The 24,823-nt window shown below is 37.2% G+C and overlaps 1 protein-coding gene across 18 annotated transcripts in view; it reads left to right on the plus strand.

The window, feature by feature from the left end:
- Positions 1–24,823, plus strand: part of LOC119646685 (phosphatidylinositol 4-phosphate 5-kinase type-1 alpha) — a 67,107-nt gene that overhangs the window by 17,437 nt on the left and 24,847 nt on the right. For 8 of the 18 annotated variants that reach the window (XR_005248792.1, XM_038047995.1, XM_038047433.1 and 5 more), the window contains exons 2-15: positions 11,545–11,591; positions 11,948–12,112; positions 12,182–12,379; positions 12,436–12,578; positions 12,683–13,270; positions 13,322–13,426; positions 15,774–15,906; positions 15,974–16,061; positions 16,206–16,268; positions 16,627–16,707; positions 21,346–21,411; positions 21,663–21,893; positions 23,404–23,554; positions 23,682–23,717. Coding sequence is in view for 17 of the 18 variants with exons in the window: in XM_038047995.1 (XP_037903923.1) it covers positions 11,545–11,591; positions 11,948–12,112; positions 12,182–12,379; positions 12,436–12,578; positions 12,683–13,270; positions 13,322–13,426; positions 15,774–15,906; positions 15,974–16,061; positions 16,206–16,268; positions 16,627–16,707; positions 21,346–21,411; positions 21,663–21,893; positions 23,404–23,554; positions 23,682–23,717 (2,095 nt within the window). In the remaining variant the exon portion in view is untranslated. Of the gene's footprint in view, positions 1–11,362; positions 11,443–11,544; positions 11,592–11,947; positions 12,113–12,181; positions 12,380–12,435; positions 12,579–12,682; positions 13,271–13,321; positions 13,427–15,773; positions 15,907–15,973; positions 16,062–16,205; positions 16,269–16,626; positions 16,708–21,345; positions 21,412–21,662; positions 21,894–23,403; positions 23,555–23,681; positions 23,718–24,823 lie in introns of those variants that run through there. The other 10 variants (XM_038047778.1, XM_038047355.1, XM_038047505.1 and 7 more) reach the window with 10 other exon arrangements.

Consider the following 24,823-nt stretch of genomic DNA (forward strand, 5'->3'; position numbering starts at 1 on the left):
GCAAATTATGGGGGCGTACTCCACACTTCTCTTGGCTGATTGTTGACCCATATATATTTTTGGCTTTGCTGTTTAAGTATTATTTGTGTGCCAACCCTATATGAAGTATGGGGTTTATATGAGATTATATTATCTTCAATATCAACGTTGTTTACGAGTTACAAATCGAGGGTCAGACCCCACAGTGTATCGTTTGAATGGGCGTCAACAATTGGGTTTCCAAGGACTATGCTAGAGAGAGTGTGTGAGCATCATATTTGGCTGTAATTGCACTAAATATCAGGTCTTTATTATAGCTGAAATGATACGAAATGTTCGCAGTCTTTACACATTTCTAAGTGAAATAAAGAAATATGTTGCTAAAGACTTGAATTCCAATTTTCGAATATATTCAAGTGGAACTATTCCAAATGTTGCTTAGAAAGTATTATTGATGATTTCATAAAAAAAATAACGCATATTGTCCTAATCATAAAGGTTATCTACAATGTTTATATGGCATAACAGCTTAGGTGGGGCAAAGCACGTCAGTCTTACTTATACATCATCGCAATTATACGTTTGTTGTACATATGCTAAAACTTCCGCTACAAATAATTTGTTTTGGCGAGGCTATCAAGGCGAAGCGAAGTTTTAAATTGCACCTTAATGATTCGTAGGATTTTAATATCAGTAGATCTAATATGAACACGAAAGATATTATATGGGCTTAAAATCCTACCTCAAATGTGTTTTTAAGTCTATTTTAATTTTCTCATAACGTTCCGCTTCAATTAGAGCCATTCAAAACTAAATTTCATAGGTTTCATGAGTGTAAGGCGTCATGGCACGATGTCGAGGCGCCCCGGCCATCCGGTTCGTTACTCCCAACATATTCTTAGCATACGTCATCGCTCCTCTGAAGGGCCTACTTCGTTGTCTCTTGGCATAGATTTTGTCCTTATAGACTTTCTGGGTAAGATTTTCCTTGTGTATTTGAATTAGCTGATCGTAGCCTATTATTTTATTCATATCGCTCAGAGATTCTGTCGTACTACAGCCGTCGGAATCGTTAATTCTTATGCAGAGAATCCTCCCCTCGATACCAACTCAGTGTTCAATTTTGTTTGTTTAGGATCCAAATTTCCGAAGAATACATGGCACATACTGAAGGGCATGGTCTTGTACATAAGCGCTTTCCTATTCGGAGACATTTTGAACGGAAGGATTTTATAGACTTGAGCAATTGACTGTCGAGAGCCGTGCGCTGATTGAAGAATGATTTAACATCTACGAAGTAATATCTTCCTATTTGTGATGTGGCCAGTACGTCTCCTCGTTATTCTCAATGTCGATGTTAGCACCATAAATGTAGTCATGTGTCCCTTAATGTGTAGTTCCAGATGTTATGCCGGTTTTTCAATCTGGACGAAAGCTCACATTAATGCACTTCGTAGGTCCGGTACCCCTAATGTTACCCATGAGTTTCGGTTTCCTTTTTCCAGGTTAGAGAGGACATCCTCCTTGTAGTCTGTTGGAAATGTTAAATTTTATTGACAGGACCGGCTGCTTTGATCTAGTCTCATACATTGGTTGTGATCAGCCTAGCCCGTGTTATCAATTTGCTTGAGGTGGGGTCTCAAAATCGTGAACATTTTTATCCTGTCTATGTCATCATAGCCGGTCTTGATGTCAATGAAAAAATGATAGAATTTCTAATCGTATTCCACAATTTTTTGTATCCACTGGCACAGAGAGAATATCTGATTGGTGGGGCCAGTTTTCCGGGGGTGAAGTCTCTTTAATATGGGTAAATCTTCTTAAGTCGAATAGCAGCGATAATCCTTTATGCGTGCCTGGGTTTTCTCGCGTTAGCTTTTAATCCTCATGAAATTAGTCATTTCGATCGCTTCTCTGACTAGTGCTAAAAGTTTTTATGGCCATATCAATGATGGAGCCCTTGTGGTGTTTCCAAATTTTGTTTATTGTTGCTTAAATTCAGGGCAATTTGTTTTATTTAATACTTATTTCGCAGCTATACGTCCTGCAAAAGGTAGCAAGTTGGGAAACCTGAAGCTAGACGCTTTGTGTTTCCTTATGTGAGGAACCTTGAGTGCATAACAGTTCCAATTTTTCCAGAGTAATATGTTAAAGTACTGTATCGATAACATTCAATTTTATACGCTTCACACAAGGATCCTAACACTTTTAACAAGTGTGAAGAAGTTTACCTAAAACAGATATCAAAAGGATTGGGGAAAAGTAGCTTTAGAAGTTCACTCGCATGTCACTTACTATCGCTATTTACGACGTCAGCATGTTATTTCTATGTGTTAAAATGCAGTAAATTCGCACGAAATTGATAAGTTTGAACTATTATAACTTTGTTACTAACAGGTGAGTATCATGCGTGATACTATCCTCTATGCTACCGCAAAATCTGATGTTCTCAGGATGGACTTAAGGGGGGTTTTCCGGTCAATTCCGGAGAGTTGGCAATGTACTGTCACTAATTTTAGTTCAGAGGATATCGGAATGGGATGATATTTTTGATATTTTCGGGTTGGATAGTTTCCCAAAATGAGCCTATCTCATTTAAGTTGGCACATTTTCACTCCTTGTTGTATATACATATATACATGCTGTATGTACATATCATAAAAGTAGGCGTCAGGAGCTAGGCTTATCTCCTCAAAAAAGGTATCCTTGCAAGGAAGCGGGACTACTTAGCAACAGGTTTAGTTTTTTTGCTAACTAAAACTAACAAGTTGGTTTGAAAGATTTTGCGTATTTCTTATATAAAAATATTTGAGTGAACATTTGTTACATTTTTACGTGTTATTTGTTTGGACCCCTGGATCCATGAAATCTAACGATGTCTTACCGCGGATGTCCACGATGTCCAATGATTACTGATGGACTGGGGACCCTTATGAACCAGGTTCTGTTGTTCCACGGTGAACTGATACTGATGGCTGATTCGTTTCCATTGCTCACTTGTTACCCCGACGTTTGAGTTAGCAGCATCTTTCAAGGTGTTTTCATTGGTGAGGCGCTGAACTTTTCGAACCTTTTACCGTTTGAGGTTAAGATATTTTTTTTGTATTCACCATATTGATCGGTTGCTGATACCGGTATCATTCACTGGTGATGTTCCTAATAGAGATCTTTGGATTTTGCTGAACTCGTTTCTGGATGCTCTTCTCTACCCCCAACACCGCGGACGTTATGTCCACAAACGTGCTAATGAACAATTTCATTTCGACGCTTTCTTTTACGAAACAGTTCCAAAATTGTACTACGTGTTTATTAGGTTACGTTGAGAAGCATTCATCGTAGGATATATCGAAATTTGTCGTATATCTTTCGTTCAGTCTGGACAAGATTTTTAAATTTTCGAAAACTAGGCGAGGTTTTCTCATATCCATCTATAAAACTTCCGACTATAGTATCGTCTACATTCTTAAATGCAAAGGGTATATGCGCTGTACCGAATAAGGGAGTAAGTCGTCCCCGAAATTCAAATATATTTACAGAACAAAACTTGAATATATTAAACTGAAATACAGTTCTATCCACAACCTCAGCTAGTTTACTCTGTTGACAGACTGACGATCGGATCGTAGTCGAATTGTTGCGGTCCTTCAAAAACGTCCGCAATTGGCCTAAATTTGGATACCATTCACTCTTATTTTAGATTACCTTGTAAACTTACGAGAGTGGTTTAAAATGTTCCTGGCCGGATAGGTATTTTACTTTTCAACGGGCATCCCAAGAAAACATACATTTAAAAACGCATTTAAAATGTTGATAACTTCTTTGTTGTCCCCATTTTTTTTACTTTCGTGTAATTTTTTGCAGTAAGGAAACAAATGATAGTTGCTGTGGAGAACAATTCGAACTTCAACTCCTTCATTTTATCCACTGCAACAATCAACGTATAGGCGGGAGCATTGTTATGGAGAATCCAGAGTCTCTTCTCCGCCAAGTCGTTTTTTTCCACTTTATCCTCCTAACGTTGGAGCAACTTTGCGTAATATTTGTCAGTAATAGGTTGAAGGTAATGGTCATTGATGCGTCCCAAACAACAGTCACCATAACCTTAGTCGTCGAAAAAATTGTTTAACCTCCTTTGGTATTGGTTCATCCGTCCAATCCATTGTTTTGCAGTTGTTTGGTTGCAGGAGTGTAGTGGTAAACCCAGCCTTCATCCCCAGTTATAAATCTATGCGGAAATTCGCCGAGATTTTGCTTGTATAGTGCCAAGTTCCTGATCGAACCAGTTTTCAATTTCTGACCGAGCGCTAATGCGGCACCATCTAGCATGTTCATGTGAAATATTGACAGTGTTCACTCCTTCTTTAATAAGTGCTAAAAAGAATTACAAGCAAAGCAATCGACAAGAGCTAGCCACGGATAAACAGAATACTAGTAAAAAATCAGACCTCCTAGCGCCATTTTCAAATCAAGCCGGAAACTTTTCACTCCATCCTCGTACGCATAGTATGTATGATTTATTCTGACTGTAAGGCATTTATTTTCTCCCGACTGTTGGTCCAATCATGGGCTAAATTTTTTTATCTGCTATGAATGCTCTGGGAGATGAAGAAAACAAGATTGATTTCGCTAATCGCTACTGACGTCGATTCATATGTGATAAAATTTCATAATCGAAAATTATATAATTCAGATGATTCGTAATTGATTGCATCCAAGTTTCACCTCACGTCATTTATGATTTCAAAGTGACTATGTCATATTACGGTATCATAATTGTGTTGTCATGAAAATATAACATGGAATGATCTTGAGGAGTCCCAACCAGATATCCCCAAAAAGGACCAAAAAGAATTACTTGACTTCTCAGGATAATAAATATTCTGCTGTACATACATCTATTTATTGATGTCATATACCCACCAAAAATCCACGCAAAGCTCCATTGCGTTTACTCCTTTCTTCAATTTTGACTTTCTTTGCATATTTGACTGCTTAGAAGATTAGGTCGAATACAGTTGATTGGCATTTCATCGAAAAGGAATCGTTCTTTAATTTTTTTGTATCAAATATTTTTGTAGCATAATTAAACGAGGCTTTTGAGCCTAAATTACATAGTGTCAGGTCTACAACCCTTGGTTTATTCACATTTGAGAGGAAAAGTATAGAATTGTTCTAATAAGTAACCTTCGTCTAGAGTGCTACTAAAATTATTATTCCATTCTGAGCTTTTCAGTTGGTTCAGTTCGGTCTATCCTGCTCTCACAAAAGTCTGTACAAACATCATCTAGCTTCTTAAAAAAGCAACCACTTCCAGTTGGGGATGATACGTTCCCATTCAATTCTTAAAAATTCTTCATTTTATAAATTGGTCTTCTTGGTGTTTCACCTGGATGTGAACAGCATGTAGGCCTATCTACTTCAATTACTATTGCTCTGTGATTTGATGTAGGATTTATTCAATACCCTTCATTCTTCAACCGATGCTTAAAGTGCCAGTAATATTATCTTTTCTTCCAAATTTTAATGAAACTTATAATCACCATACAATTCAATTATGTGTTATATATTTTCCTCATTAGCATGTTGCATTGTGTGCGTCTGATTCATCTTTGATAATTAATATATTTTTTGTGGCAACATTTTATTAATTTTCCTCTTGAACACTGATTCATTTCCATTGTTTCGAAACAATACGATATCGAAGTTGCTCCCCTGATAATAAAACTAATAAGTAGGTCTTAATTATTCCAAAGAAATTAATGATAGACTTCTCGGAACATTGCTCGATTGCGGTTTTAACTTGTGAATTATAGAACACTATCATTTTGTGTTATCTATGCAGTGAACTTCTAATTTGTTATTATTTCTTTTTAAGGTTTTGTGTAAAATAACGCCCTTTTCTCCAAAATGGCTAAACCGATCCGAATGAAATTTGGTGGACATATGCCAACTATGAAGTCCTACGCAAACAGTCAGTGACATAGATTTAGGTGCATTTTAAAGGGGAGCTCCTCATACATATAAAGGGGAGATGTAAACATTTTTTTCATCTAATACAGTCATATCAGACGAAAGGCCTCAATTAGTACTTTCCGAATCTGATATTAGTTCAGACGTGAATTGTAAAGTGCGCGAGTAAGAAGCCAAAATGTACACACAAATCAGGAAGCTGCGCTTAGATGTAATCTAGGCCTGAAAATATATCCCATTCCTTAATCTGCCAAACATAATAGTTAGTAAAGTTTTAGAAATTGACTGAAAAACCCCCTTCAGTTCATCCTATTGCACCAGTATAGAGAATAATATCTCGCATATGCATGCCAAATTCCATGGAAATCTGGCTATTAACGCCAAAGTTATAACAGTTCAAACTTTGTAATTTCGCGCGAATTTACTGCTTCTAAATTCATGGAAATAAGATGCTGACGTCATAATTAACGAGAATAATTGACATTCGAGTGAAATATCAAAATTCTATTCATGAGGAATCCACTTCTCCCTAGTCCTTTTTATCTGTTGTAGGTTGTCTTCTTCATGTTTGTTAATAATACTGGGCTTCTTGTGTGAAGCGTATGAGGTTGACTGTTATCCATATAGTGCTTTGCAAATCAAATTGTTTGAGTAAATGGCTTTTTAAAAAGTAGAGGGCAATTGAATTTTTAACTATGGACACAGGGAACTGTCATGAACTCATCATTCCTCACATAGGGAAGAACAAAACCTAGCAGCATCTAGCTCCGATTTCCCGACTTGTTTTCTTTGTAGCATATTTTTTTCTTTGCTATTCTACTATGCCTAGTCCTTGCCTGCCAAATAAATCTGCTTGTATTTTATGTGCCAACATATTAATTAGAGCTAAGCTGGTTTTTATAGGAAGCTGTTTGGTAAAATATGTAGTCTTGCCATAAATTCTTTTGTTTGTTGTTCTAATTTGTTGAAATATTTAATAAATATAATGAAACTTACATGATTTATTCTTTACTTACTTATTTATTTTTAATCCTACGATACTTCGATGAGGTTCAGAGTAGGTCTTCTTTTCTAAAATATTCCATAATTTGTAGTTTAAAGGATTAAGATCAGGACTACCTGAAGGCCAATCTTCAACCGCGATAAATTAGCTTCCAACTATGTGCTTGTGATGAGTCCTGTTGAAATGTCGAGTGTTTTTTCCGAAGAGAGTGTTATTTTATGGTTTAACCATTTTCTTTAAAACATGACTTTTGTACTAAAAAAATTGTTGCTCAAACTTCGATCCTTGGTCGCGAAAATGCAACTGGATGACCCCTTCGTACGGCACTCATATTTGGAAATTTTTTCTCTGGCTTTCCGAGAGCTGCGTGCATATACCCTCACATTTTGACGGTTAAATTGCTCTTCTACGGTCAAAATGTTTACTTCTGTAAAGAGAATTTTTCGATAACTACCGTTCGCGTGTCGCTGAAGTAACTGATTTACTTTCAGAGTTCTTAGTTGTCGCGGAGCCACAGTCACGCAGTACCCAGAATTTTTTCGATAAGCTTCAAGTTTAAGGATTTTTCGAATCATAATCTTCTGTTTGCAGAGGCAATATCTGCGAATTCTCGCGACGGCTGCTTTAATTGCTGCTTGCTCATGACACCGGGGAATAAATTTCTTCATTATTACGGCTTTAGAGTTGAAAAAAATAGCACATCATACAATTGAAGCTAGTCCTGGATTTATTTTCGCTGGTTGATATTGAAAACGACGACTGTTGACACCCATGTAATCCTGTTTCGAAATTCCCATTTTCATCTCTCGAGCTTCCGTAACACTTTACTGACCGGCCGTTCATCAGCAGATTCTTCGTGGCGCTCTGTTTTGCTTTAAACTGTCGTACGGGAGTATCTCATTGTTTTGTATGCTCGGACCAAATTGTCCGTTTTCAGGTTTATTTTCATGATGCTGGATATTGACATAACCGAAGTATGATGGATTTCTTTGTTGGTTTCTCATCGTCTGAATTACTATCTCCTAGAGGCTACAGTACACAAGCTCGATTCTGAATTTTATCGCTGCCATTACGTTCATCACCATTATCACTTCCTGAATAACTGTCAGGACAATCTGATAGATGAATATTTTAAATAAAACCCTCCAATCCTATTTTTTTCGTTAATTGCGAAGGATACATTTTTTAAGACCATATGAAAATGTGGGGGCTTACAAAGCAACTCAGCTAACGCAATTGAATAATAGACCTCAATACTAAATAATAAAATAACAAATTGTTTATCGCCATGGCAATCGATTAATAGGCTATCAGTGCGTAAGGGTCAGCGATAAAACGCGACGGCGACAACAGCTGATTAATAGGGTACCGGTCGAATTTTCTAAGTTTAAGGTCTCCAGAATATCTGATGAAAACGACAAGACATTATTTCGATAAATAAGCCAGTTAGACGACGGTTTTATTCATTGGCAAATTTTTCAAACGCAATCTTCTCAAAATCAAGTCTTTTTAATCGGTACCCGAAATTTCTCCAAAACCAATAAATCGATTGTCTTGAAGTGGTTTCTCTGGTTTTCTTTTTTCGAATGATTTTTGAAGAAACGCCAGTGGGTACCGTGCACCTGATTTTTTTACGGCTCTCCAAGAATTTTACAATGTCTTTGTATACTTTTGATATTTTTAAATTAGAAAATTATTAAATCCCAAATTTGAAATTTCAAATAGTTTTCCTTAAAAAAGTTCACAAAAATGACCTCTCTACGGCTCCTAGGTGTATATCTTCCCTTAATAATCAAAATTGCCACATTGAGCTACCACGACTTCGAGGGAAATCTGTCAGCGTTCACTGGACTGATAACGAGTGTCGGTGATTAATCACTGCGTCTCTGGCCGGATTTCTTTGAGCAAGATGCATGCATCATAACTGATTATCATTGATTTGCAAGTAACAAATATAAGAAATTTCCTCAGATCTCAAATTCGAAGAGCACGACTGTGCGATCGTCAAATATAGTACCAACAGGATTGGACAATCCCCAGACGTCATGAGTTTTCAAGGAGAGTTTTTTTAAACCACACACTTGGAAAGAACTATTGTAATATATGGGATGAAAATTCCGCCGACTAGGAGTGAAAAATATTTTTTCGGACTAAAAGTTTTGTGTAAAAAAAAAACTATTAAAATTGGTTTACTGTCTGTCTGTTTGTCACATTTTTCTCGAAGACGGTTACAGCGATTGACACCAAATTTGGTGCAAAAGTAGAAATTGTGAATGCTCACGTCTACAGTGAGTAACATCCTTCTACGTCGAATTTACGGGGAAATCCCCACAAAAGGGGGGTGTAAGTTTTTTTTCACCGAATATATCCATGTGGGGTATCAAATGAAAGGTCGCGGGTAGTACTTTCCGAAGCCGTTGTTTGTTTTGATATCGGGGGGTTGAAATTGATCATTTCTTTAACGGACCCATTCTCAGAAGCTACCCAACGTGTGTGCCGAAATATCTTATCTTATCAAATAAAGTTAATAATAGTGTATTACCATAATTTTTAGTAATTTTGGTAAATTCATCCTAACATCACGAAATAGCAATGTAGGCTACAATATATCGCATTATCCTACCAAATTTGGTGGAACTCGCACTATTACTAACAAAGTTACAATAGGTCAAAGTTGTCGCTTCCTTTCAAATTCAAGACTTTGAATGTTAACATCATCCGGAAATGGATATTATCACATAATATATGCATATATTACGTGCTAGGTACTAACGGGACAAATACACACTCAAATGTCTTTATAAAAGAAATACACAAAACCTTTCATACCTGAAGTTCCACCTTCCTGTTTCCCGACTTGTTTTATTTGCTTTTCAAAGTGGTTTCCTTCACGAGCAATATACTCTTTGTAGCGCTCCTCCACCGTTTCTACAACTTTCTAATATCAGATTTGTTGTGCGCTTTAAAGTAAGCCTCTATTTCCTGTTGGACCTCTTCATTCGAGTAAAATCTCCTGCTTTGTAGATCCGATCTGATCGTCCGATGCCATGTCTAAGGAGTTGGTGATTGGGAAAGGTTTTTGTACTTGTGGTCGTTCAATTTAGTCATTGAAAACAATGTTATTGTCCATGTTTTTCACATTAACGAAAGTGACGCCACGTAACCGAGTGTAACTTTGAAACCAGTCAACACTTGTCAAACTTTGGGTTGCCACTATTGAAATATCATGTGGATTTTTTTCGTGCGGCAACATTTATATACCAGTTCACTGATTTTTCCGGTGCTATTGGACCTGAAATTATTACAATATCGGAAAATCTGCTTCGCGATGTCATGACCAAATTCAGAGTAAGACTTCAGCAGTGTGGGTAGCTCGAGCCTTGACTTCCTTCAATATTTACCTACAACTGTGTTGGCAAAGTAACTGCGTCCTCCAATTTCCAACGTCTAATACTATTTTAACGTCAGAATTAACTGTTTTCTCATTTTTTTTCGGTATTTCGACCGTTGTACTTCCACCAATTTTCCCTTTCCACTCCCACTTACTGCTATAGTATAACCCAGTTCCAAAGATGATTTTTTGCGCAGCCTAAAGTTGGCGGCTTGACAAAACAACTGTATCCCTCTAAGATCATACTTTATCTGTGGACAAATCATCTTTATCGCCAAGAAGACCGGCAGACGCTGAATTAGATATGTTATGTCTATCCGAGAAAGGTTCCGATCCAACTCGAGAGCCCATTTTTCGATAAAAAATGCAATGAACATATGGTACACAAAACAATTTCATGACTACTTTCTATCATATGAAGGTTTAATGAAATATACTTATCCATCATAAAATGAATCTTTTGACTGATTTCATAGTTAGTTGGCAATTGGTCTTCGAATAAACGTTGGTGACTCTTGGACAGTACACTCATTTGTTGTAGTCGGACTGTAACTTACAGGTGGAAAAGTGAACACATTTGAATTAAAAAAAGATTCACGTTGAACATCGGCTTTTGGAGGTTGTTCATGTAAACATCACACAAGTTTAGTTCTCTAATTTCAAATGAAATATCTGCTTTCCTATGATTTCACTTTCGATGAGTCGGTAATCTGATTGCTTTTTTGGAAGCGACCGTATCTGGATAAGTACATGCACAAAACCATATGCAGAATAGATTGTAAAATTTTACGTAATGAAATTTGCAACTTGCTTCGTACGATACCTATAATCACTTGCGTAAATATTCAAATTCACTTTGCCGCTCATGAAGCCAGATAAAATATTTAGAATGGGAGATAAAATTCTTCTCCATCATCAGATAAGATTTGAGTTAAATGATAATGTACGACAGCAAATTTTGTTGTATGTGAGTGCTACCTTCAAAATCATATCGGTTTATACCTTGATTGTTTTCTAGATTGTTATCTTAATCGTTTTCTAGATTGGATGATGTTTTTCGATCAGAACGCAAGCTTTCTCATATTTTCAAACCTTTTGGGTGATTCGATATTGAATAATATTATTAATTTTTGTGGAGTGTATATTAAAACAACAAAACTCAATGGTAGTGAAGTGTAACTAAAATATGTATTCTCTTTAGATAGGGATCATGCATCTGGAGCAGACGGAAGATCAACAAATCAAGAGGTAAGCTCTCAAAGCAATTTGGTGTAAGTTATGTGAATCATTGCTACAAAGTCATACTTTTTCTGTTATTTTAATTATGATTTTCTATGATCATTTTTTTTTTCAAAAAAAGTTTAGAATTATAAATTTAAAAAGAAGACATATAACTCCTCATTTTTTTGAAGTATCGAAGGTCCAGTTCTTAAGGCTCAATTTTTTCCAAATTTTGGTTCGGAAATGAAAAATATTTACGCTAGAGAAAAATATTTACATTAGAGAAAAATGTTGAATGACAAGTAGTTACGTATTTTTTCTTTTTATTAGTGTGTACCATAAAGTTTCTAGAATTAATAAAGATTATGATTTGTGCTAAATAGGTATATGGAGAGCCAGGACTGCCTCGGACTGAAACGCATAGAGCGAAAACGGACAAAGAAAAGAAGATTGGACACAGGCGAGTCGGTGATGGCGGTCAGATAACGTACAAAAAAATTCAAACCAGTACAATTATGGGCTCTATACAATTAGGCATACAACATACGGTAACACGGATGAGTCTCTTCAATTTGACTATGAATTAATATCATAATCTTTCTATTTGTCAATGACAGGTCGGAAGTTTGGCCTCAAAACCGAAAAGAGATTTATTGATGATGGACTTTTGGGAAATTGAAACTATATCTTTCCCACCCGAAGGTTCTAGCTTAACTCCTGCGCATCATTTTAGTGAATTTAGGTTTAAGATATACGCACCCATAGCATTCCGTTATTTTAGACATTTATTTGGAATACAACCAGATGATTTTATGGTGAATGGAAAGCAAAGTGTAGCATAGTTGTTTGTCCTTAATATAAAATATTGCAGATGTCCATGTGCTCGGCTCCGCTGCGGGAACTATCTAATCCAGGAGCATCCGGATCAATATTTTATTTAACTGATGATGATGAGTTCATTATTAAAACGGTTCAACATAAGGAGGGAGAATTTTTGCAGAAATTGCTTCCAGGGTGAGTTTTCCTGTTGAATACGACCTGCTTTCTATATTTAATTCACTTAGCCCTTTGGTTTGGTTTGTTGTATAAATTTACTATTTTCTTCTAAATGTTTCTAGGTATTACATGAATCTGAGTCAAAACCCCCGAACATTACTTCCTAAATTCTTTGGCTTATATTGCTTTCAATGCAACAGTAAAAATATTCGATTAGTTGTCATGAACAATCTCTTACCATCCTACGTTAAAATGCATTTAAAATATGACTTAAAAGGCTCAACTTACAAAAGAAGAGCATCAAAACAGGAACGAAGCAAGCCTTCTCCTACGTATAAAGATTTAGATTTCATGGAGCATCATCCAAATGGAATATTCTTAGAAGCCGATACGTACAATGCTTTAATAAAAACAATTCAAAGAGATTGTACAGTCCTCGAATCATTTAAAATAATGGATTACTCATTACTAGTTGGTGTACATAACTTAGATTTAGCATTAAAAGAAAAACAAGAGGAGCGGAGACTGGCAAATGAAAGAGCTAGAAATCCAAGGCCAGAGGAATCGGATACGGAAGATGGTCCTCCACATCCTGATCCATTCATTGCTAATGAACGAGATCGGGAAGAGCGTGAACGTGAACATAGGGGAAGAGAGCGAGATGCCGCTGCTGCAGCGGCGGCTGCGTCAGCTGCCCTTAACAGGAGCAGGTAATATGATGAAAATATGTTTATAAAGAAAATCATATGGCTTCCATTTAGTGCATGTTACAGGTCTATAAATCGACAAAGACTTGTCGCGCATTCAACAGCGATGGAAAGCATACAAGCCGAAAGTGAACCAATAGATGAAGAGGAAGATGTGCCGTGAGTATAATATTTATAATTAAACAAATGATATAATGAGTTCCTGTTTCATTATTTGTGGAATTTGATTTTTGATTGAAATCGATGAGATATCAATTAATTTGGGAAAGGGAATTAATGTTTTTTCTTTTAATTTCTGATATTTTTTTAAATTTTGAGCTTGAAATTTAATTTCATGCTCTCGTTTTGTTAAGTTGAAGAGGAACAATTCTGGAATAAGGCGATTCGCTCAGAAACAATTCGACTTAATGTCGCGAATTCGGAGGTGGGAAGTTTCCATGTCAGTGTTTAGCCCAAAAAATGTTTCCAAATAATTAGAGATTTATGGACCACCACCACTTAACATCAAATAAGATTGAATTGGGTGATTCGGATCTATAGCAAATAGCATCACAGTGTAGTGTGATTCGCTAATCGAAATTTTCGATTATTATAATATATTATTCTGTTAAGGGAAAGTCACAGCGCGTCCTTAAATAACTATTCTGCCCAATTTACTAGTTATAGTGCACCTATTAATCATAGTATCTTAAGCAAGCCTATAACCGTCAGGAACTTTAGTATATTCCCTAATTCCAGATCTTTCAACTTTGCAGGCAGTGTCCGTAGATATCCCTAACTTTCCTAGGTGATAGTTTAGCCGACAGTGACTATGGGGTTCGTATCCCCCAATAAGCACCCTAGACTGCTCCATCTCTGGTAGGCCCGCCCAGTTTAGTTCTCTCAACCTTTCCTCTTCATTTCTTAGTGTCATAGCCATGGAACCGTTTCCGATTCCACAGAAAGTTTCTGGCCCGTGTAAAGGTGTCCCTGCTCCCTTCTTGGCTAATTCGTCCGCTGCTTCGTTGTCTCCCAACCCAGCATGGCCTGGAACCCAGAGTATCCAGACCTTGTTGGACGAGCCGAGTGTATTCAGTCTCTCAAGGCATTCCCATACCAGTTTAGAGTTCACCTGGTTGGACCTAAGCGCCTTGATCGCTGCTTCGCTATTGGTGCCATTTTGCCAACAATTTCATTATTCCACTCTTCTAGAAGTTGAGGTACGTTATCACGGCTGTTTGATCAGCGAAAGATTTCCCGTTGAGGGAGTTTTGCAGAAACCGGAGCAAATGGTAGTCAGATGGTGTGATTATTACGGTCTGTGATTATCATGATGGAATATGACATTTTTTCGATTGACTAGTTTTGGACATTCTGTTCTGTTCCTTCTCCGAATTCAAGATATCAATAATAGACGAGAAGAAAAAATATCTGTGACAAAGTGCAACTCTGTTGGACTCCATTTTGGTCTTCAAATTCTTCTGAAATTTTACCTTGATGCAACAAGTGACATATTGCCTATTCTGCATCATGTGTCGTTAATATTAGTTTGTCCGGAATACTTCTCCTGTAGAGCATTCCAGGTGCATTCCCGGTTGACTCTATTGAAAGAACAGATTTAAATTCCACACACTGCCCCACAATGATCTAGAGGATGTTATTGGGGTCGATTCAAAAGGATTCAGAACGGAAACAACCTGATCGTTGTCAACCTTTCGACTTCCATTCATTAGGAAAAATCTCATTCACGAATGAGTTGAAGTAGGAAGTCTGCAGAAACTGTAGGGATTGCCCGAAAAAGTTTCGCAAGAAGGTCGTTACCAGAATCGCACTGAAATGCTTTTTTTAGCTCTCAGCTGGTTATCATCGTGGATGAGAATTCTATCGCCAATTCACAGGACCATCGTAAGGCTTATGACAAAATACAAATTTTTTGTATGATGCGGTATACGGTAGTGCAAATGTGTATCTTCGACCAATGTAGTTAATGTATTGGCGTATCGGTATGTCCATGGTGCTTAGATGTTTTTTTTATGATTTGACAAGACATAAACAGCTCTGCAATGCCACATGCCCGCAACCACGTAGGCGCACATCAGTGCACTGCATCGCAAACGCTAACACCAGACCTTATGCGCGGAATTTTACTCCCGCAATTACCATCACGGCCCAAGGTCCAAAATGATTTTTCTACCTATAGAATTTCGAAGAATGTGCGGGAGTTGAATCTCCTGTATAAATTCTTCTTGGCCACAGCATACACTATGCTGCACTTCTTGTCCTTTTTTGTGGTAACATAGCTCCCAGTCACATCCGTCGATAGAGCTTTTAGCCATTTACGTTCATCGATTCACCTCCGCAATCAGCCAAATTTTGTGACGACCTTTTTGAGACGTTGGCAACTTCACCCACGGGTTGGTCGGGATTTTTTTCATCAAGAAGTTTTCCCGGATATCCGAATTATAGAAACAGTTCGTATTGAATTTGATTCTAAATTAGTGCTAATAAATGATGTATTTATTTCCAGCCCTGGGGGAATCCCTGCTCGTAGTGAAAAAGGAGAAAGACTTCTATTATTTATCGGTATAATAGATATTCTTCAATCGTATCGACTAAAGAAGAAACTTGAACATACATTCAAAAGCATCATTCACGATGGGGTAAGTTACTATTTTTCATTATTTATCAGGGACCTTGTATAGAAAGGAAATTTGATATGCGTTCTAGGATACAGTCTCGGTATGCCGACCATCCTTCTATGCGCAAAGATTTCAAAATTTCATGGCGAAAACCGTTTTCAAAAAGATTCCTTCACGTAAGTTTCATCTATTTTGCTTTTCATCCACACACGAGAATAATGAACATTGCCATATAGTACGATGCTTTAAATATATTAATAGTAAGCTAAGTAAATGTAATATGCTAATTTGTAAAAATTATTATATATTTGATTGCAAAGTGGATCTCCCCGAAATTAAGGGAAACCATAGAAAATTTCGTACCCTGGTCTCCAGCTACATAGGTAAAAAACTCCCCAAGTGCATTGAGTGTAGTGTTATTGTCAAAGCTTATGTAAATATAATGTTTTTTTCCTTATATATATAATTCAAAATAATTCTACGAATAAGTATTTTGAGTGTGCTTATGATTTATGTATATAATTTTTTTGATGAATTTTATTTTTATCGTCCCGAAAAGATGCAGCAGCTACCGCAGCTTCTCCAATTCTAATTTTTTAAAAAATCCTGCTTTGACATAAGCTTTACCTTTGTTTTGGTTCTTTCGATGAGAAGGAATGGTGAAATATTCAACTAATTATGATGATTATTTTTCCTAGTTCTGGTTCTAATTTTAGAATTGTTTTTCTTTCTATTTTATAGCACTGAAGCACTCTCCGTCGAAAAGAAAGAGTCTTTCACGTGTTGCTCAGAGATCAACAGAAGGAGATTCCGATAGCCATCGTGAGTAATGACATTCGGTTTATTATGTATTATATTATTCTTGTTCAATGGTGAAAGTGCGCTTAATGCAACAATGGAAAGTTGTTATTCTGTTCATACATATTGTGTTCAACATCAATACAATGTAGCAAATGTGGTTGAAAATGTAATGTTTGTACGTACGCATAACTGTCTTAGATTTTTGGACAAAAGCATATAGCGATATTATCATTTATCACATCATTGAGATGGCATTCATTTTCTTTACCAATAAATATGGAATATACCCCGTGGTGCTGGACGAAGTCGCCACTTGGGGTATTTTTTCTTGGCATAAGTTATACTTTGGAGTTGTTGGCGATATGATTTCCTGTATACTGAATTATATATATGTAAATTATATTAATTTACTTTTAATTAAATTGTTTGGGCGAGTGGGTGAGGTGGTTGATGATCCCATCAAAAAGACATAAAACCCAAACATCAACCAGCTCCAAAGAAAGGAATGATATATTTCTTTTCCTAGCTGAAGAGCTCTACTCTCGATTTTGAAAGCTAGTCTTACAGTACCCAGCGTTTCTGGTATTGGATTTATATTTTTAAAATACATTGCCTTGACTTGGATAAGTCCTATAGGTATAGATTACAGAACATTAACTTATAGTGGCAAAATTTTCATTTCCATGGGTTTAAATCGTATTTGGGCACAATTTTGTTGATTAATTCTTCTTCTTCTTCCTTAGCCTCGCTAATGAACGTCACAAGTAGCGAGGCCGCCTCGTCTAGATTAACTTCCCATTTTTCTAGGTCATAAGCTTGGCTAGGGTGGAGTCGACAGACTCTCAAATCATCAACTAGCGTATCAAATCATTGCTTGTCCGGTCAACGTTTTGGTTATATCACATCGACTTCGCTGTTCAGATCAATCTTTCATCACCATACTATAGAAGGCGCCTCTCCAGCTATCTTTCCATAATGGATGCAATCCATATCGGTCGTGGATGTCTTAATTTCGCACGGTTTCATTATCGCGAAGCGTCGTTCATTGTTTTTGCTAGTCGGACGATACTTGGACGTTAGATATTTCACGTGATAGGGCCGATGATAAGAACAAAGAGTAGTTCTGAGAAGGCGCTTCCTTGATGAGCACTTACAGAGACATGAAGGGCTTTTGATATTCCTGCTCAATTTCAAGCTTAACTTTTCGGTTTTGGTCATTTAATCCAGCGGCGGTGCTCCCGCAATGCTTGCCACACGGCTTTGTGTGGCATACAGTCAAACACCATCCCAAAATCCAGGAATACAATGTAGAGAAGGCGACACTTCTCACGGTGTTTAACCATAAGTAACTGTGCATCGGGTATTGCGTCAGTACTTCTTGACAAACTCTGGTTGGTTCCGATAATAAAATAAACAAAATACAATAAAGTGTCGTTCCCGTCATTAACGCAACTGATATGTTCTATTGTGTCGGCCTTTAACAAGTTGATATAGACCCCTTTCCGTCCCGAGTAGCGACAATAGCGATCGATTTATTTGCTCCCCGGTTTGCATTTTTGTAAATTTGCTGGTTGACCAGCTTATTATCCACAAGAAACTGATGATAGGGCGGTGCTTTCATCTCCATTTGTAAATCTGAATTTGAAAGTCAAGTATTTCGGTTGATGAAACACTTTCCAGGCTTAGTGACTCCGAGGGTTGCACTACTTAGCGAATTATATTTTGGTTGTGATTCCACTTTTCTTTTGTACATAATAGTCGGCAGTGAGCCAGTGCATTGAGGTGCAATGGTATCGTAGGGAACGGCTTTGTTGTCAGTGATGGTGAGGAAATTGTCAAATGAAAACATAGTCAATTTGTGTCTTAATGTTCCCAGTATAAAATGAAGATAGGACAACCGTTCAATAAGCTATGTATTTGCAAGTATAAGGACGTGAGTGTCGGCGAAATCGATAATACGCGCACGTGCTTCAGAGTCTTTATTCCTGTTGCATCGGTAACCGTCTGCCTTTTGCCTACATAACCATTAAAATCACTCGTAATGAGGATATAGTTATTAGGAAGCAGTTTAGCAGGCCTTTGTGCCGATTAGTTGCCAAAAGGTGTCTTTCTCGGCATCGGGTTTACTTGGCTTTATTTTCCATCGTGAACAACTGGTCAATAAGGAACTCTAAACATCCCGATTTTGTGCCTTAAAATTCGGTATCCTTAAAATTGTCTGGCATTCTGGCCTACGCTATCGCTCCATCTCAGGCAGGGAGCGCCATGCCTCCTTTGTCTGCTATAAATATTGCCCTTATAGACTTTCCGAGCTGAATCATACTTACCCATACATATTAGGTGACCCGATTATCGCAACCTTTTGAAGCAGTCGGGGCCTCGCTCATAGATTTCGTCGTTCATCCTCCTGAGGGTTCTTATATCGACCGCAGAGTTCGCAATTTTTCTTTTCTAAGAACCCAAAGTCTCCAAGGAATACGTGAAGATTGATAAGATGATTGTCTGGTACAGCAAGAGCTCTGACCCTGGAGGGAGTGCGGTAAAGAAATGCATGGTGCGTCAGCTGAGATAGGAGTGAACTTCATTAGTAGATCATCAAATCGCCCGACTTTTTTAATGGCGTCACGGAAATCGGCAGATGGCAATACCGTCACCATATTGAGTACGTGGGCTACCAAAGTAGAGAAATTTAACGCGATTTTTATCGCGCTCGCGTTCTATGTCACAGCAGCACCACACCATCGTGTTTTCTCAAAGCGCAGATATCAATACGCCTCTTCCGAAGGGTTGTAGTAAGCATGGTCTTGTACATAGCATTATATGGTTGCCATTCACCCCGGTCATTACGCCTACTCCCCCCTTTCCCCCCTACACTCTTTCTCTACTGTTCCGCGTCAAGTAATTCTAGGGCTACCCACTGGTCGGTCACTGTGGGAAAGTGGTTTTCAGTACATGGTGTAGCCAGCAATGCATTCGTCGCCTTTCTTTGAAGTGTGACCTATCCGCTGCCACTTCCGCCCTTAAATCAACACATCTACTAATAACTGGGCTATACGTCGATTTAGGACACCACTCGAGATTTTCTCAGATCAGAGTTCCCCGATGACATCGTGGAGACAGGTGTTAACAAATGCTTGGAGTTTTTGAGTAACAGTGGTCGTCAATTTCTATGTGCTGCTCTGCTATAACAGCATGGCGGGAACATTATCTCGGGACAATCTCAACCCATGTTAGTGTTGAGTTATCAGCATTTCCAATTTTAGATAAAGCGCCAAAGGCGAATTTTGCACTGCTAATGCGTCTGTGACATCAAGTTTGATGCCACGGTCGGCAAAAGCAACGCTGCCAAGATAGATGGATTGATTGACACTCTCGAAGATCTGCTTGTTGATGCAGATAGGAAGGGTCCGAAGACCCCTCAGACTGAGAATCTTGGTTTTGTTAGTGTTTACTTTCAGCCCAATTCTGCTTTCCTCTCTTTCTAAATCCAGAGTCCAAGGTCGATGACTCGGTGAGAGAGGACGCAGATATCACAGATATGTGATGGTCCATTGAAGTCCTCCATGTTCTCTGGACAAGGCAACATGGAGAACGTCACCGATAATAAGAAGAAATAGTATCGGCGACGGAATGTAACCTTGCCGGAACCAACTTTAAACCTAAAATTTCTCAGGAAATTCACCTTGATATAGTACATTGGATTTTTAACCATCATATATCGCTCTGATAGTAAGGAAGGAAACCGGTAATTGGAGGATGTCTCTAAAAAAGTGTGCGTGGCGGGTCAATGTTTCAAGTCAATAATCTAAAGCGAATCTCTTCAGCTGGTATGAATTAAAACAAGACTCTGCTGGTCAAAAGTCGTTAGGGGATATTTTACTACCACTCCTTGAGTTGGTTCTTTTTCAATTTTCAAACATGTTCATGCCACTTGTTCTAATAGAGGATATTGGTTAACTTTCTTGCCCCTAGGAAGAGTCTACCACCCGTTTTTATCATTCTTTTCACATTGAGTTCATATAGTCAAATTTCTGGCATCGTTTTTGTCAATGACGAATATCTGTTCATATTAGTTCCTATTGTGTCGTCCGTTTCGGGCTCCCTATATGTTTTGACTTTTGAGTTCAATCATTATATGCAATGAAAAGGGATTAGCTAGACCAAAATTACATATGTCCAGTAAGAATAAAAACACGCTCTGTTGAAATTCGAGCTGAGCTCATTATCGGCGCAATTATGAAAGTGTTTATGTGGGCCTGGATTAATTCTATGCATGAGTACTCTAATTCTACCCATCGAAGGCGTTATTTAATAATTAAGTACTTTAAATGAATGACACTGTGGGTCACTATTCCAGATTAATTAAAGCAACAAGAATTGAACAGCAAACACCATATTACTTTGTTTTTGTTCTCTCGATAGGTCTGTAAATGCGCTGTCACCATTGAACATTTGAAATGAATTGTTTTTTTTTAAATATTGCTTCCATTTTTGAAATGCTTTTGCTTGTATTTATCAGTCTGTACTGTGCCGTTTTATTATAAAAACTATTTTAGTATGCAATTTGATGGAATTTGTTCCCACAGATTATCGAAAAAAAATTATCATTTTTTTAACATTTAAAACGTGTAAAAATTTAAAATTTCTTACTATATGCAGCAGTGGCAGGCACTTCACATCACCACCATCATCATCACCATTTAAGTAATACGTCTCAAAAATCTGGTGAGTGCGTATCTAATATATGGAACTATTTTGAAATTGTATACGAGTAAGACTACGCTACTGCACCTAGACTAAAAAATAGAACAAAGAATCTCATACTCCTAAATAGAAGCTCTCCTTTGTTATTATACTCGTACTAACAAAATACCTATTTACATGCTGCCCTTAATCTGGACTCTCGTCATAAATATTTTGTAAAACTTTGATGAAACGAATTGCATGGTCAAATCTAAATTGTGTTTACTGAAAAGGTCCAACTCCAGCGATCGCGCAATCATCAGCAGTTCTAACAAACACAAATAAGCAGCCAATAACAACAACCGCTCCGTCGTCAAATGTACCACCTCTTAAACAAAAAACAAATATAACAAAATCAAAAGTACCGCCTCCGGTGCCACCTCGGGGATCGCCAAAGCCGAGAAAAGGACAGACATCAACATCTAATACTGGTGCAAGTTTAGCTAGCCGTGCCTCACCAACAGGTAGCAAACCACCTCCACTTGTAGCCAAATACAATAAGACTCACACATTGAAATTAGACGAGCATGTTCCCAAGTTTGGCGATCGTTTGTCACCTAGTAATGTTAGAGATTGGCTTGAATTAAACTTTGCGGATAGTTTTGTTGGGAAGAATGCTGACGAGAAAAAAACAGTACCGTCCCCAATCGCTCCACAAATAATTCAGCAAAAGGATATTGGCATTAGTCGAGTGTTCGCTCACAAAAATCAAGATCTTCAGAGACAGAGTAGCTTTCTATCACAGAGCGGACGTTCATCGATTGGGTCCATTATTCGTGGCTTTCCACCAATTACACGGGAAAATATCAAAGTTTCACGCAAAGAAAAGGAGAAACAAAAGAAACGAGATTATTTGCAATATGTGGACATGGTAATTAGAGAGAACGACGATGATGATGACAATATTTTGGCAACCTTGAGCTCAGTTGTAGAATTTAAAAATGAGATAGAAGCTAAGCCGAAAAGAAAAGTTCCAAAACTAGAAGATGTGCCTGTTAAGGCCACAAGAGAAATTAGAAGGAATCCGTCGTCGACAACAATATTGGAATCTAAATATGTAAAGCACAGGGCACCCTCCATCATTTTGGAGGATTCAGATTATTCCCAATCTGTAGTTAGCCTCAGCCATTCGCTTGATCTTGATATAAATGAGCGTTACATGAACAATACAAAATTCAAAAAGAGACCAATAAGATGCCTGGATGACACTCTTACGAATTTCAGTCGCGATGGCGAATTAGTTTAAAACGATTTCGCAAAATTTTGCATGAATACACCAGTTCTCATTTTAAGTTGAACTTACATTATATTTGGCCAATGTACACACAGGAAGCTCTCACCGTTAGATATTGATTGATCTGTTGTATTCCAATATTTTTTGACAAATCAAATATTATTTTTTGATTCAATCAGAATTAATGAGAAAAAATCATTTGTTGGAATAAATTTCGTCCTATCAAATTTTCATGCACGTAAATAAAAGAAACACTCAAATTGAATTGTACATTTCTGTACCAACTAACGCACTTTCGCTGTTCATATAGTGTTCGAAGCTTTATGTATGAGGCTTTGAAAATAAATGCATAATTTATATTGTAAATAACAATTAATATTCTATGACAGAGTAAAGAATCTTTTAATTTGATTTGTATAGTATTCAGCTTTATTCCAACCTACCAAACTATGACCCCTTTGTTTATTGATTTCATAAATATACATTGGCCAATTTTACTTAATTTATGGCTTTTAAGTTGTGTCCGAATGCACTCACATTGAAACTGCTTCCTGCTTCCACATGTTAACACACTTTATACAGTTTTCATTTAAAATTAATTTTTGTTTGATGTTTGATAGCTGGTAAAGACCAACTATAAATTAGTATTTTATTGCAATGAAGCGTGAACAATGACAGCTTCATTTAAGTTGTAAAAATATAATGCACATCAAATTGAGACATACCTCATGTATTGCTAGGCACTGCACCTTCATGTTGTTCCACACCTCCTCCCGCTTTCGATGATATATCCGAAGGAAGTTCGCAACGGCACAACGTCGACGGAGGAAGTGATCGCCGAGCACAACTAAATACAGCAATACGGTCCTCTTTTAAGGATGATGCTATCAGGTAATTATATCGTTATTTATGTTATATATTCAATTTTTTTTAAATTTCAAATATTTTATAATTGCACATTTATATTTTGTCTAAATAACGTTATTTATTGTTATTTTCTGTATTCATTATTTTATAGATACGACAGAGTCGAAAAGTCAACGTATTATGTTAGGTATATATTTTTCGTTTATTATTTCCCTCTCACCTTGGTTTTGGCCCATTTTCATCTGTTCAGGCTTTTTAGATGAGATTTAATATTTCGGAATAAGCAAAATACGTTTCAGAACAAGTAATATTCATAAAAATAAATTTTAGTTATTGCTCAGTCCCATCTTGTAATAATCGATGCCGTGATAGTCCAATTTGAATTTAGGCTTCGAAGCGTGTGAAGACTATTTTATTTGGAGATCATAAGAATGTGATTAGCATTGTCTTGAATTGACTTAAGCACTCATTCATAGCTGAGTTGACTAACATTCAACATTCAGCCTACAGTACAAATCCCTGCGTTGCGACAACTAAGCGCTCAAATCACTAAGCTATCCGGAAATAGTTCCATCTTACACTCTCAATCAAATTACGACACCCAGATTTCATAGCCAATTTCGAGTTGTTTTTTGAAGCTATTCCTACTTTTGATGAACTAAAGAAATTGCTTGAAATGTTAGCATTCAAAATCGCCATGAGGCTGAGTTCTTCAAACAAATTACCAAAATTATACAGAAAACGTAGTTTCTGAATTAATTTTGAAATACAACGTAATTGGTATTTCAAAATCTCATCGGCAGACATGTCGTGTTTGTAATTCAATAAAAGACGAGCATTCGAATACCTCTTGTGCTGCTCTCAGAGCAAAGGTGAAGCAGCATTTGACGAGTTGCCTTTGTCTTGGGCGAAATCGCAGTTCATTTTTCCTAGCCTCATATATTTCTCAAAAAAGGCCATATTGATCGATGAAATCCTATAGCTTATCGACCCAGATCACTAAGTAGGGGCACCAATATACTTAAGAATTCCAGGGAGAATGCTAAGGATTTTATTGCTGGAAATTATGGAGGAAAATAGCACTTGCAAATTAACCCAAGTGTAGATGTCGCGTCCGTATGTGCCTCCGAACCGCTTTGAAATGGGAATCAATTTGGTGTTTGGTGGTTTTTCGGCATTTTCAAATTTATCAATATAAATAGTAGAAGAGTTATAGGTTTCTGACAGCAGCGGCATTTGCAAATTTTTCTGACTGATAAGTGATAATAATAGCGTTTTCATATTTTGACAATA

This window comes from Hermetia illucens, chromosome 1, assembly GCF_905115235.1.
Source record: "Hermetia illucens chromosome 1, iHerIll2.2.curated.20191125, whole genome shotgun sequence".
In the NCBI taxonomy this organism is placed as follows: domain Eukaryota; kingdom Metazoa; phylum Arthropoda; class Insecta; order Diptera; family Stratiomyidae; genus Hermetia; species Hermetia illucens.